We start from the raw sequence: 12,258 nt of genomic DNA on the forward strand, positions 1-12,258 counted from the left end.
TGCGGCAAATCTGTGGTTACCATTCAATGACGTCCTACCCCATTGTCGGGTTCTACCACGCTGTGGCTCCTCCCCCCCCCCCCTCTTCTTCTTCTCCTCTTCTTCATCCCCCTGTTCAGGCTGAGAGGCCCTGGAGTGAATGGGCTGCTTGTGCTGCTGTCTGTGATGGAGGAGGTCCGTCTTCTTTCAGGTGTTAGTTTCTCACCAGGCACTAGCAGGGATCTGGCCCACACAGATTCTAACCAGGACAAATGTGTCTTCTAAAAGATATCTAAAATAATTGCGTACCTTTTTGTGAGAACACGTGCATCATGAAATAACAGTTGAATTGTATGCTAAAACCAGCCGTTTCCACTGGTGCCACACCGTCCATCTTCCAACGTATGACAAGGACACACACCGGGTTACGTCTCAAATGGCACCCTATTCCCTATATAGGGCACGACTTTTGACCAGGGCCCATAGGGACCTGGTCAAAAGTAGCACACTATGTAGGGAATGGGGTGCCATTTGGGACTCCGCCTGGCTCTGTACAGTGATTTCAGTCCAGAGTGTAAGCACTTTGCTCAGTGATCTGCACGGATGAATAGCTCAAGAACCACCAAGCAGCTTATCAGTTCTGTTCAGAACTTAACATTCAGTAGAGACACCAAGGATGTGTGAAACACCCGACACAGTAAATACGATTCTGGTTAAATGTCCATTGTTTGGGATGGATAATTCTATTTCTGTATTCATTCTATGAACGTTCGTTTTGAAATGATAGGATGGTGCCATTTTGAGCGGTAGCATTACAGGTAACTGCCAAAATAAAGGAAACGTCGACATGCGTGGTGCATTTCCATTCGGGATTTCCCCTGGTGTTTTACCCAGAAGGCTCAGACTTTTCTGTTTCCATCTATGCGGGCTGGCACACGTGTCTCTGGGCCATGACTCCAGCAGACCTGCTCCTACTTGGGGTCGAAGCTAGACCACTGGTACTTTTCAGCTGGTATTTACCTAAATGGCTAAATGTGAACTTTAACACCTTCTCACAAAGCAAGGGTCTTGATTCTGCTCTTCACAAGTCCTCACTGTCAGCCCTAGCTATGGAAACAACACAGTTTCCCCAGTATAACGTAAGTGTATACGCTAGTGTAACATTGGTGTTAGTCGAAAAGTGTCTCAGTAGGGCGTTGGGCCACCATGAGCCAGAACAGCTTCAATGCACCTTGGCATAGATTCTGGAACTCTATTGGAGGGATGCGACACCATTCTTCCACAAGAAATTCAATCATTTTGGTAATTTGTTCATGGTGGTATGTACCTAGTAATGGCATAAAAGTATTTTTGATCATTCATTTGGTTAAAATGACCTTCAAAGAAGTAACACTGTTCATAATGGAGTGATTGTGTGGCTCTGATTTGTGGAGGAATCCTTGGTGAGTGACTGCACTTCTGGTGAGGATGCCTGTGGATTGGTTGGCATGTGCGTCATGTGCCCGTGTTTTGCAACGGTGACAACGAGTTTGTGAGAGAACGGAGCCTCGTCGTCGTTGACGACCCAACGGAATCACCCCCCCCCAATGCAGCACTTTCACTCAACTCTTTCTTTCCTCTCTCGCTCCCACTTATCTTTCACCCTCACCCCCCCACTCTGCATGGCTTGCGCGGACAGCATTCACACACCCAGTTCAGACCCATACATGTTATGATTCTTAGTGTCTCGTGTACCCCCCCCCCCTTGTGACTGTTCCATGACATAGTATTGTGTTACATACAGCCCCCTCCCCAAATACACACCTCCGTGCTAGTGTCTGAAACTGTTTTTATGTCAAAAGGAGTACGTGTTTGTCCAGTTGTTTGTCCAGTTGTTTGTCCAGTTGTTTGTCCAGTTGTTTGTCCAGTTGTTTCACTATGTGTCTTTGGGCTAATGTCAATGCATTGTGATATGATGGGTAATTAGTTTAGTACTACCGTTTAATGATACTGCTTTCTTCCTGCTTCAACTCCAAAATGGCAGCCTTTTGATAAGTTAATGTAGCTACTCTGCAATGTGAGATGCAAGGCAACACGCTCTTGTTTTTTCCCCCTCATTCAACATACACTTGTTGAGTTTAGCCCTGAGACCAGAGTAGCCCCTGTCTTGTCTTGTCTGTCCCTAGTCTGTGTCAATGCCGCAGTCCTCCTCCCTCTTGTCCCAGCCTGTCTATCTGACGATAGGGCTGTTGTACGGGGGCGTCTCCACTCAGTGCGCTGACCCCCTCTTCTCCATTTCCAGCACAACCTGACCATTCTACGGCAAACTGGGGGTCTGGGCATCAGCATAGCCGGAGGAAAGGGGTCCACACCCTACAAGGGGGATGATGAGGTGAGGGCCGAGGACCGCTGTGGACACTTCCTAAATGTACAGATGGGCTGCGTCCCATATTCCCCATTTACTGCTCTACGGGGCACTGGTTCAAAAATAGTGCACTACATGGGGAACAGGGTACTATTTGGGATGCTTTCCTAATCTGCGGACCTATTGGTACTTGTGACTGTGTACTAGAGTCTGTCCGTCTCTCTGTCTGTCCCTCCAGGGCATCTTCATCTCCAGGGTGTCTGAGGACGGACCTGCAGCCCGGGCTGGGGTCAAAGTGGGAGACAAACTCCTCGAGGTAAAGTCTGTGCACGCACGATAAGATGTTGCATTCATGGTCTACATGAACAGGCCTTTTGACTGTAGAGAGAGCCATGTGAACCATGGTTTCCGCTCCCTCCCTCTCAGGTGAACGGCGTGGCCCTCCAGGGGGCGGAGCACCACACGGCGGTGGAAGCCCTGCGCAGCTCGGGCACCGCTGTCTCAATGAGCGTCATCCGGGAGCACATGGTGGAGCCGGAGAACGCCATCACCACCACGCCGCTGAGGCCCGAGGACGATTACTTCCCCCGGGAGAGACGGGCCAGCGGGCTGCCCTTCTGCATGGAGGCCAGCTCCCCAGCAGGCCCCCGACACAGGCGGTCTACCTGCCTGGTCCGCAACGACAAGGGCCTGGGCTTCAGCATCGCCGGGGGCAAGGGTTCCACGGCCTACCGCACGGGGGACTTGGTGAGAGAGACACGCGTCCTTAGTGTACAGCAGACACAGTGAGACATGCCGTACAGTTCCCATATCTAGGTTGTGTGGTGGAGGAATATTGGACGCCGTTTCATCCCTGATGAATATTTAATCCCTTCGTGGTGAAACACCGTGGTGTGTGTGTGTGTGTGTGTGTGTGGTGTCAGGTTGTCCCACTTCACAAGTCAACGGCACCCTCTAACTGCACTAGCTACAGCGTTAGAGGGAGAAGTCTAGTCCGGAGTGGTACGTTTCCTACCTGTTTAATGCCCAGTCATAGCCTTCAACCCCTCCAAGGTTTCCATCATTCTGACAGCCACTTTTCCACTCCTGACGTTTTACAGCCGTCGCCAAGGAGACCGATATGACAAGCGAGCCTTGACACCCTGATAGGTCCTGTGTAACTGGCATGTGGGTATTTTTTGCGGGGCCACCGCATTGGCCACATTCATGGCTACATGTCCTGTGCAATACTGGTCTCAAACAGACACCCGTAGCCCAGGGAGCCCACAGACAGAAACGGAGATGCTCACCGCTGGAGTCTGTAAGTCATGTGCCTTTTCTGGAATGGATCAAGATGGTCTCTGTTGAGGCGGGCTAGGAGTAGGCCTGCACTTTGTCTGCACGTGTACACGATGTTTTATCTATGCATAATCACTTCACCCCCCACCTACATGTACAGATTACCTCAACTAGCCTGTACCCCCGCACACTGACTCGGTATCGGTGCCCCCTGTATATAGCCTCGTTATTATTATTGTGTTACTTTTTATTATGACTTTAGTCTACTTGGTAAATGTTTTCTTAACCAAACAGGCCAGTTCAAGAAGAGTTAAGTGCTTGTAAGTAAGCATTTCACGGTAAAGTCTACACTTGTTGTATTCGGCGCACGTGACAAATTAAGTTTGATTTGATGGTTTGTAAAGTCCAACGAGGAGTTTGGTCGTCGTTGCAGCTTGTGGAACTCTCCTCTTCAGGCAAAGGGATTGGAGGGCTCAGGGTCACAGTGAGCGGCGACTCTGTTGTCCATGAGGTGTTCCTGGTCTGTAGCCTTAGCCACCTCTGAACTTTATTTTACTGCGGTAGGAGAGAATTATGACTATTTTTTTGTTGAGTGCGACCTCTCAATATTTTGTATATGTTTTCAGCCAAATATTGGGTTTGTTTGTGTAGTTGTTGGTAGTGGAGTGTAATAAAAAGGCATTATGGTGTTCTTGTGCTCACAACCAACCACAGAAATACTTCTGAACAAGCCCAAGCCAACTATTGCGAGCAGCATTAGACTAGTGACCGTGAATATAACTGTGCAAGGCTATATTTACTCGTTACGGGACGTCCCCTGCTGACCCTGTGGTAACCGCCGTCCCAGAATGGACTGACTGACTGGCACTGATGGAGCTAGCAGGGCATTGTTGCACCAGTCTCACCCCCCCCGGGTGACCAGGTCACACAGCTAGCAGACACGTCACTGTAGGTTAAACCAAAGGGCATCGCATTATGATCGGTCTCCTGACTCTGTCCGTGTCTTCAGGGCATCTACATCTCCCGTATCGCAGAGGGAGGGGCGGCCCACCGAGACAGCACGCTCCGCGTCGGGGACAGGGTCATCACCGTGAGTACTGCTCCACTCCTCTGTTTTTAACCCCCATGGAGCCGTCCCAAATGGAATCCTATTCCATGTGTGGTGCACTATTTCTGACCGGGGAATAGAGCCATTTGGGACCTCACCCATGCTTTTCTCGCCTCTCTCTCGCCCTCCTCCTGTCTTAAGTTAAATTCTTAGATTTTTCATGCCAATGTTTTAGTTGAACTGTTAACATACACATTTTAGTCATTTAGCAAGCACTGTATTCCAGAGTGACTTACTGCATAGTGAGTGCATTCAACTATGTTGAAATGAAGGCTGCCTGTTCTTTTTGTAACTGTGGCAGATGGTTCTGATCAGCCATAGTGAAAGACAACTCTTTCCCACTCCTATTCTTCCATTTGTTCACGTTTAGTGACGGGATCATGCAAAACTTACTGCAGCAAAGTATTCCGCATTACACTGTTATGATCCCCAAGTCTAGTCCTGTCTAAAAATGAATTGGACTAAATTGGGTTCGGTCTGTGTCAACTTCCTGCAAAAACACACCAAGCAAGCACACACACGTTGGACAAGCAAGCGCGCACACACCGGTTGCTACTTCCAAAACAAACACTACTAACACTCATCCCACTTGAGAGAATTGGGCCTCTGCTTGTCCTGTGCCGCTGCTGCCAGCCCATCTAGGCTGCGTCCCAAATAGCACCCTATTCCCTGTGGGCTCTGGTCAAAAGCAGTGAGCTATATAGGGAATAGGGAACCATTTTGGGACGCGGCGGCTGGACTAACATGACCTTAGCGGATGTGTATGTGATTGAGAGCTGAAGCCAAGGTTCCTGCTGCATGCTGCTTCACTGTGCGCCGCTCTTTCCTTTGGCGTCGTAGTGGTGTTCTCATTCTGTAGCACGGTCTTGCCAGAGTTGCATGTACCCTCATGCCCTTATCTATGACCATGGTCCATTGGCTGCAAAGATGGGGCCTTGATATGATTTTGTACAGGCTCCTCCAGCTTATTTATTTATTTATTTATTTATTTTCCTGAACCAATCTGGACTCATTCAATCTCAACATTTGTTATCCTCAGTCACGTTTGTGTGCGGTGTGGTACGGTGGCCCCGTCTCCTGTGGCTACTCCTGTCTCGTTCTCTGAATCATAACCGTTTCTCTTTCTCTCTCCCAAATCCTCTTCTCCCTCCTCCTATTTGAGGGGGGATCATAGAATGGCTCCATGAATGATTCTGTTCCTACCTACTCTCTGCTTCTCTCTTACGCTTTCTTTCTTTCTCTCCCCCCTCTCTCTTTCCCGTGCTCTCGCCACCTCTCTCTCTGCATGGCCACTAATGCACAATGCGTCTCCTTGCCTGTTGGGTGTGAGGGTGGGGGTGCGGGCGGACACTCTGGGACGGCTGACGTGGTAACCGCATGTATTACCATAGCAGCAGCCACAGTAAGCATATCAGCCAATGGTAAGAGCCGATACTGTATGGTCAGTGCTGGCTTCTGTTTGTCACTTGGACCAATCAGCTCCTTTTTCTTCAATCACTCAGGACTTCGTTTATGTGAGTTTACAGACTGCAACCCATCCTCAAATTCCCCCTGCAAAGTAATAGGGTAGTTGACCATTTCTGCAGCTTAAGACCAGGTCTAGGAGCAGTACTGAGATGGAGCTGGATCACTCGGCCTGGCCCTGTAGAGAAGTATTAACGATTCTCCTTGCCGTTGCTGACTCAATCAGCCCATTTGCCAGTCATCATAGGATGTTGCCCTCTGTTTTTTCAGTGAGCAATAAGTCAGACATAAGTCTTAAATATAGTATATTGCGGTGACAGGACTTTTAGGACTACTTTTTAGACTTTTAGAGATTGGAATATTGGAGAAAGGGTTTCTCCTACTGTAGCTCCCAGGAGAAGCTCCTCTCTGCTAGCTTGGCCTCCGCTCCTCCCTCTCTCTCCTCTCTCCGGCTGCCTCCCTTCTTCTGTATGGGTGTTGGCTCCTGGTGTCTTCAGTTATCTCTCACACACACAGTCACACACACACACAGTCACACATGCACTCAAACACTCAGGCTTGCTTTGGTACGGTACATCTCAATGTACTATATTGAGCGATGATTGAGCGTTATTTTACAGTGATGATACGCAGCTTTATGGCAACGTGATGTTCGTCTAATCAGTAATGATATGAGTCTGAACACATAGCTGTCCGCCCTCACCGAGCCTCCAGTCCTGAGTGTCAAACACTGTGGTTGGTCAGTCAGCCTACTGATTCCCGCCCTCGTTGGTTGTGCCGTTGGATTCAGATCAATGGTGTAGACATGACAGAGGCCAGGCATGACCAGGCAGTAGCGCTGCTTACCGGCACCTCCCCCCACCATCGCCCTCCTGGTGGAGCGCGACCAGGCCGAGCCGGGCGCCGCAGGGGGCTCCCCGGGCCTGTCCCGCGCCCGCGCCCACTCCCCCCCGCCCCCAGAGCCCTCCGACTCGCCCGATCAGGAGGAGGGCAACGACGACTCGCCCCACGGGACCCACATGAGCCGGCCGCTGCAGGACGAGTACCCCATCGAGGTGAGACTGAGGGAGAGAGGGAAGATGGTACAGCGTGGTGAGGGTGGTGGATAGTTACCATGAAGGACCTTCACATTTAGTCTAGTTTTAATGCCTTCTCATTTGGCCTTTTATCTCAACTGCTCTCCAGCTCCAGAGACGATGGCGCACGGTACGAAGACTTAGTCCTAACCTAGGTTAAATACTGTATGCTAGGATGTTGTAGTGGGGCCCAATGAAATGCTGTATTATTCACTGAGTGAATAATGCCAACAACTTGAGTCTGTTCCATTGACTAAGAGCTTAGGCCTGTGTCTAGTCTCATTTACAAGTAGATATGATAGTTCCATAGATGGTTTGTGGTCTTGTCAAGTAGGGGACTCTGGGTAAGGTGTTGAGTTGAAATGTGTATTTGGTATTAGTCTGTTGGAACACTGTCTGTGGTGTTTTGCTCCAGATACTGTATTTCTGGTGCCCCTGTCCCATTCAAAGTCCCTAAAATAAAACTTTAGACAACACTGTTTACGTTAGTCGCTTCACTTCCTCTCCTGACAGGAAGTGATGTTGGTGAAGGCGGGCGGCCCTCTGGGACTGAGCATCGTGGGAGGCAGCGACCATGCCAGTCATCCGTTTGGCATCAGCGAGCCTGGTGTCTTCATCTCAAAGGTGGCTCGCTGGCTCTCTCTCTTCTCTCATATATATTTTCCCTGCTCCTGTGTTTCCTGGTTTGTGTATCTCACCCTCTGTCTGCTTGTGCTAGGTGATCCTGCATGGCTTGGCGTGTCAGAGTGGGCTGCGGGTCGGGGACAGGATACTGGAGGTGAACACCATCGACCTGCGCCACGCCACCCACCAGGAGGCTGTTAAAGCCCTGCTCTCCAACAAACAGGAGATCCGCATGCTGGTGCGCAGGGACCCCTCACCGCCCGGGATGCAGGTGACGTCTCTTCAACACATGTACACGGAAATAAGCTTACACACACACACACACCTTCTGTCCCCTTCACACACACAGTCCCATATCCTGATCTATGTGTCCCTATACAGGAGATAGTGATCCAGAAGCAGACTGGAGAGAAGCTGGGCATCAGCATACGTGGCGGTGCCAAAGGCCATGCTGGCAACCCTTTCGACGCCACCGATGAGGGCATCTTCATATCCAAGGTACCTTTTAGGCATTACATCTTGTCTTTCTCACCGGGTCAACCACTACCCCAGTGTAGATGGGTTTTCCCATTAGTGGTATTGCCTTACCCCCCCCCCCCCTCCTGCATTGCCCGCTGTAGGTGAGCTCCAGCGGTGCAGCGGCCAGAGACGGCCGTCTGCTGGTGGGCATGCGGATCCTGGAGGTGAGCAACCACAGCCTGCTGGGCATGACCCACACGGAGGCCGTGCGCGTGCTCCGCGCCGTGGGAGACACCCTGTTCATGCTGGTGTGTGACGGCTTCGACCCAGGCAACGCTGCCGCCATAGAGGTAAGGGAAACGGACATCCATTCTGGGTTGTTAATGACCCTCAGTTGCAGAGTCAGATTCAAAATGGACGCTGTGATCATTGTGCGTCTTCACAGGCGTCGCCGGGCATCATTGCCAACCCGTTTGCGGCGGGCATCGTGCGTAAGAACAGCATGGAGAGCATCTCCTCTATAGACCGAGACCTGAGTCCTGAGGAGATGGACATCCTACAGAAGGTGAGAATAATATGACGCAGAAATCCAGTGTGACGGTCTGCACTCAGGCTATAATGGATGGTGGCCGGTGCGCAAACCGTGACGAGATAAAACCAAGGAGGCCGAGATGCAAAAATATACTACATTTAATCCATGCTCCAAAGAATAACGAGAGGTGCTAGTGCAAAGTGATTAACAAAATAAGGCGCATATGTTTCCTCAAACGCATAACGGAATGGATGCCTGTTAATATGAAATATTTTGACCTAAAATCTATTTCCTAGGAGGTGGAGATGGCGAGAGAGACGTCCCAGTGGGAGAGAGAAGAGGTGGTGAGTGAGACTACGTAGCCAAGTCCTCCCTCGCATGCTTTTGCTGCTACTGTGGCAAATAAACAGAGCACTTTTCTAATGTGTGTGGATTCTATCCTTTCTCTCCTTTTATCTTCTTTCTTACCCCCCCCCCCCCCACTCCCTTTCTCCTACCCCCACAATGTGTCTGGGTCGTCCATACACCATCTCCACTCATCCCACCTCCACTTCATTTCTCCGTGTTTGTCTTTTTTTGCCTATCTCACTTTCCATCCCACCTTCACTCATTACACCCTCATTCTCTATGATTACACGTGTGTGTGTGTGTGTGTGGCTGGGTGTCGTCCTCCTCTCCACCTCCCCCTTTTCTCGATGAAGGAGCGCATGCGCTTGGAGCGTGAGGAGGCCACTCGCCTGCTAGAAGAGGAGACCGAGGTGAGACTGAAATTCCCTGGGCCTCCGAGTCCTCAGCTCAACCAACCACCTCCCTACCAAAGAGGGGACATCTCCAGTCCGGAAGAATTTACTATAATATTTGGATTGGAATGTTCTGGAAACTTGTGCTTCAATACATATTTATGTAATGACGAAGGAGCTTTGGTCAGTTACTGAGTGACACATGAGAGTAGTATGACAGGAAGTGTTCCCCCCAGTAGGTCTGACACTCAACCTTCTGTTCCCTCAGAACCTGGGCACTGGACCTCTGAATCTGGACTACCGGACGCTGGCCGCACTGCCCACCACCTCTCTGCAGAAGGTCAACAGGGTAAGTTGAAGTTAACAATTTAAGGATGTTACTTGACAGGTAACGCAAACCCCATTTTGATGATTACAGTGAAATGATGAGGTAACTCTTATATCCCCTGTGATTCCTGACTAAGGCTGTGAAATGCCTGGGTTGAAATGCCTGGACTTGTTTGCTGACTACCTTGGAAATGGCCCCATTGCGACCAGAATAGACCTCCCTGTGGAATCTGCCCTGTTTATCTTCCCGGGAAACTCTGTGACCAGAGGCCAAGCAGGTGCCTCTGGAGGTCAGGGGGAGAATGTTGAAACTGCCCCCCCCACCCCCGCCCCCATGTTCACAACTTTGACTCCTGCGTTTCTCGCCAACGTCTTAGGGGTATGCCAGGCCCGAAGACTCGACAGCGTCTACAATGCAACCTAACCGTTCCGTTGAATTCTGTGATCTGATGAAGAACAGGATCCATTTGTATTGTTAATTGGAGACGATTACTGTTGCACTGCAGGTTGTTGATGGTGCGTCCACCTTGGCATAAAGACATCGCCTAAAGAAGCCCGAGACGAATGGAAGAGCGAGTACACAAAGGAAAACTAAAGGCTGCACAGGAATGTACATCATCTGCCGTGATGAAGGGAAATTATGCAGCCAAAATGGTTGGTAGCTGGTACAGTAAAAAGCACTGGACTCTCTGGGTTGATTTGGGGGAGGGGGACAGCTGCCCCCAACACCACCCAGGCTCTGCTCGGGGTTATTTTAAACCTGGCTGAGATTGGAGTCGGAGGAGTGCGGGCAAAAGAGGGAGGGAGAGTGTCCCAATGTGGGTTCTCGGTCATTCAGTCAGTGTCCCTGGAAGAGTTTAGTCTGAGTGGAGCTACTGCACCCCTGGTCCCTCCAACCAACAGCCCACAGTGAGTATAGGGACAGTGCCAGACAGACTGCGGGTCGACTGTGCTCTACTTTCTGTGTCTTTCTCTCTTTGTCATCCTATCTTTCTAATTTCTTGTGCGTTTCCTTCCTTCGTCTATTCGAGTACATTGAGATGCTCTCTGGACCGTCTTTGTGTCAGTTCTGTATTCCAGCTCCATGTGTGAACGGCAGCCATTTTGCTAACGATGTGAAGTACTAAGGATTTATGAGCTGACAAGGTGCTGACTTTGGCCGTCTCAGGCCTGCCACTGTTTTAGGGTCTGCATAGATAAATGAATAGGCAAGGCTATAGTTTGTGACAAAATTGCTCTTTTTTTTTCTCCCTTGCTTAGTTTGTAGTAGGGATGGTTATTGTATTTCGAGGTATTTGGGTTAGATATTTATTTTCTCTTTATGCCACAATGGTTAGACTCCTATAAGCTCTTGTACTAAGCCGTGGGGCTTTCTGCGAACGCTAAACCTATATATATCTCTCCTGCAGCTGTTCTTGCATTATGGCTATGCATTACAGTTGGAATGAGGACCACTGGGTTCAATAGCCAAAAGATTATTAGTGCTTCTTGGCATTAAAAGTATGCGGTAAGCAGGATTGTCTCGTAATTAACCTTACTTGGCTCCAGCCTTACCCAGGGTGGCTGGGTAACGTTAGTTGGCATGTTGGTCGTCTCTCTCGGCCCCCCCCCAGGCCAGCTGTCTTCTACTGTCTTCCGAGCCTGTGCCAAACTGGTACTTGTTCACATTCCACCCCAGCGGGTGACCCCACTGACCTCCAGTACTATAGGCGACATTTTTACCGGCATGTCCGCCAAGACGACGCTACAATGTGTCACAATTCAAGACTGCATGAATTCTTAGTGACGCCATTTGGATAGTCGCGACATGTCAAGGCCGTTGTCGTGGAATGCACGGGACAATGTAGTTCTGAAGTAACTAAGCCTCGTCCGACTTTAAGCCATGGCATATTTTGCACATTACATTTTGAGTTGATCGAAACTTGGTTGCCTGTGGAACACACTCTGTGGCGCCATGTTCTGGTTAAAGAAGATTTGTTTTATCCAAGGACCTTATCCACACTTGTGTGCGGTATTGTATCTAGTCACGCGTGAAGGCCGGCATCGTGGTCTGCTTCTGTAATGAACTCTGTTTTCCCGTATGTGGAGTGTATTGAGGCCTGATTCCTAATGTAAGAAGTGAACTGGAGCCTAGGTGTCTTCTGTCCAACTGTACTGATGGCGTTTGGTTTATTGAAGGCGGTGACAGGGAAGGCTGCTCCAGTGTTAATGTGAGCGTAACTAGAAGCATAGATAACCCCTCTGGTATAACGGGAATCAAGAACCTCATCTCCTTCTCTCCAGATGAAATGAACTGTCACATTGGCTGTGCTCCTCCCTTATACACT

The 12,258-nt window shown here is 49.8% G+C and overlaps 1 protein-coding gene across 1 annotated transcript in view; it reads left to right on the top strand.

Annotated features, from left to right (window-relative positions):
* LOC106590179 (protein scribble homolog) overlaps nucleotides 1-12,258 on the top strand; it is a 103,889-nt gene that overhangs the window by 76,210 nt on the left and 15,421 nt on the right. The window contains 13 exon segments of the mRNA XM_045710627.1: nucleotides 2,261-2,350; nucleotides 2,562-2,639; nucleotides 2,750-3,070; nucleotides 4,611-4,691; nucleotides 6,964-7,029; nucleotides 7,031-7,228; nucleotides 7,763-7,873; nucleotides 7,968-8,144; nucleotides 8,255-8,371; nucleotides 8,494-8,682; nucleotides 8,778-8,897; nucleotides 9,161-9,208; nucleotides 9,873-9,953. Of these exon segments, the coding sequence (XP_045566583.1) occupies nucleotides 2,261-2,350; nucleotides 2,562-2,639; nucleotides 2,750-3,070; nucleotides 4,611-4,691; nucleotides 6,964-7,029; nucleotides 7,031-7,228; nucleotides 7,763-7,873; nucleotides 7,968-8,144; nucleotides 8,255-8,371; nucleotides 8,494-8,682; nucleotides 8,778-8,897; nucleotides 9,161-9,208; nucleotides 9,873-9,953 (1,677 nt within the window).

The sequence above is a fragment of the Salmo salar genome, chromosome ssa29 (assembly GCF_905237065.1).
Source record: "Salmo salar chromosome ssa29, Ssal_v3.1, whole genome shotgun sequence".
Lineage (NCBI taxonomy): Eukaryota > Metazoa > Chordata > Actinopteri > Salmoniformes > Salmonidae > Salmo > Salmo salar.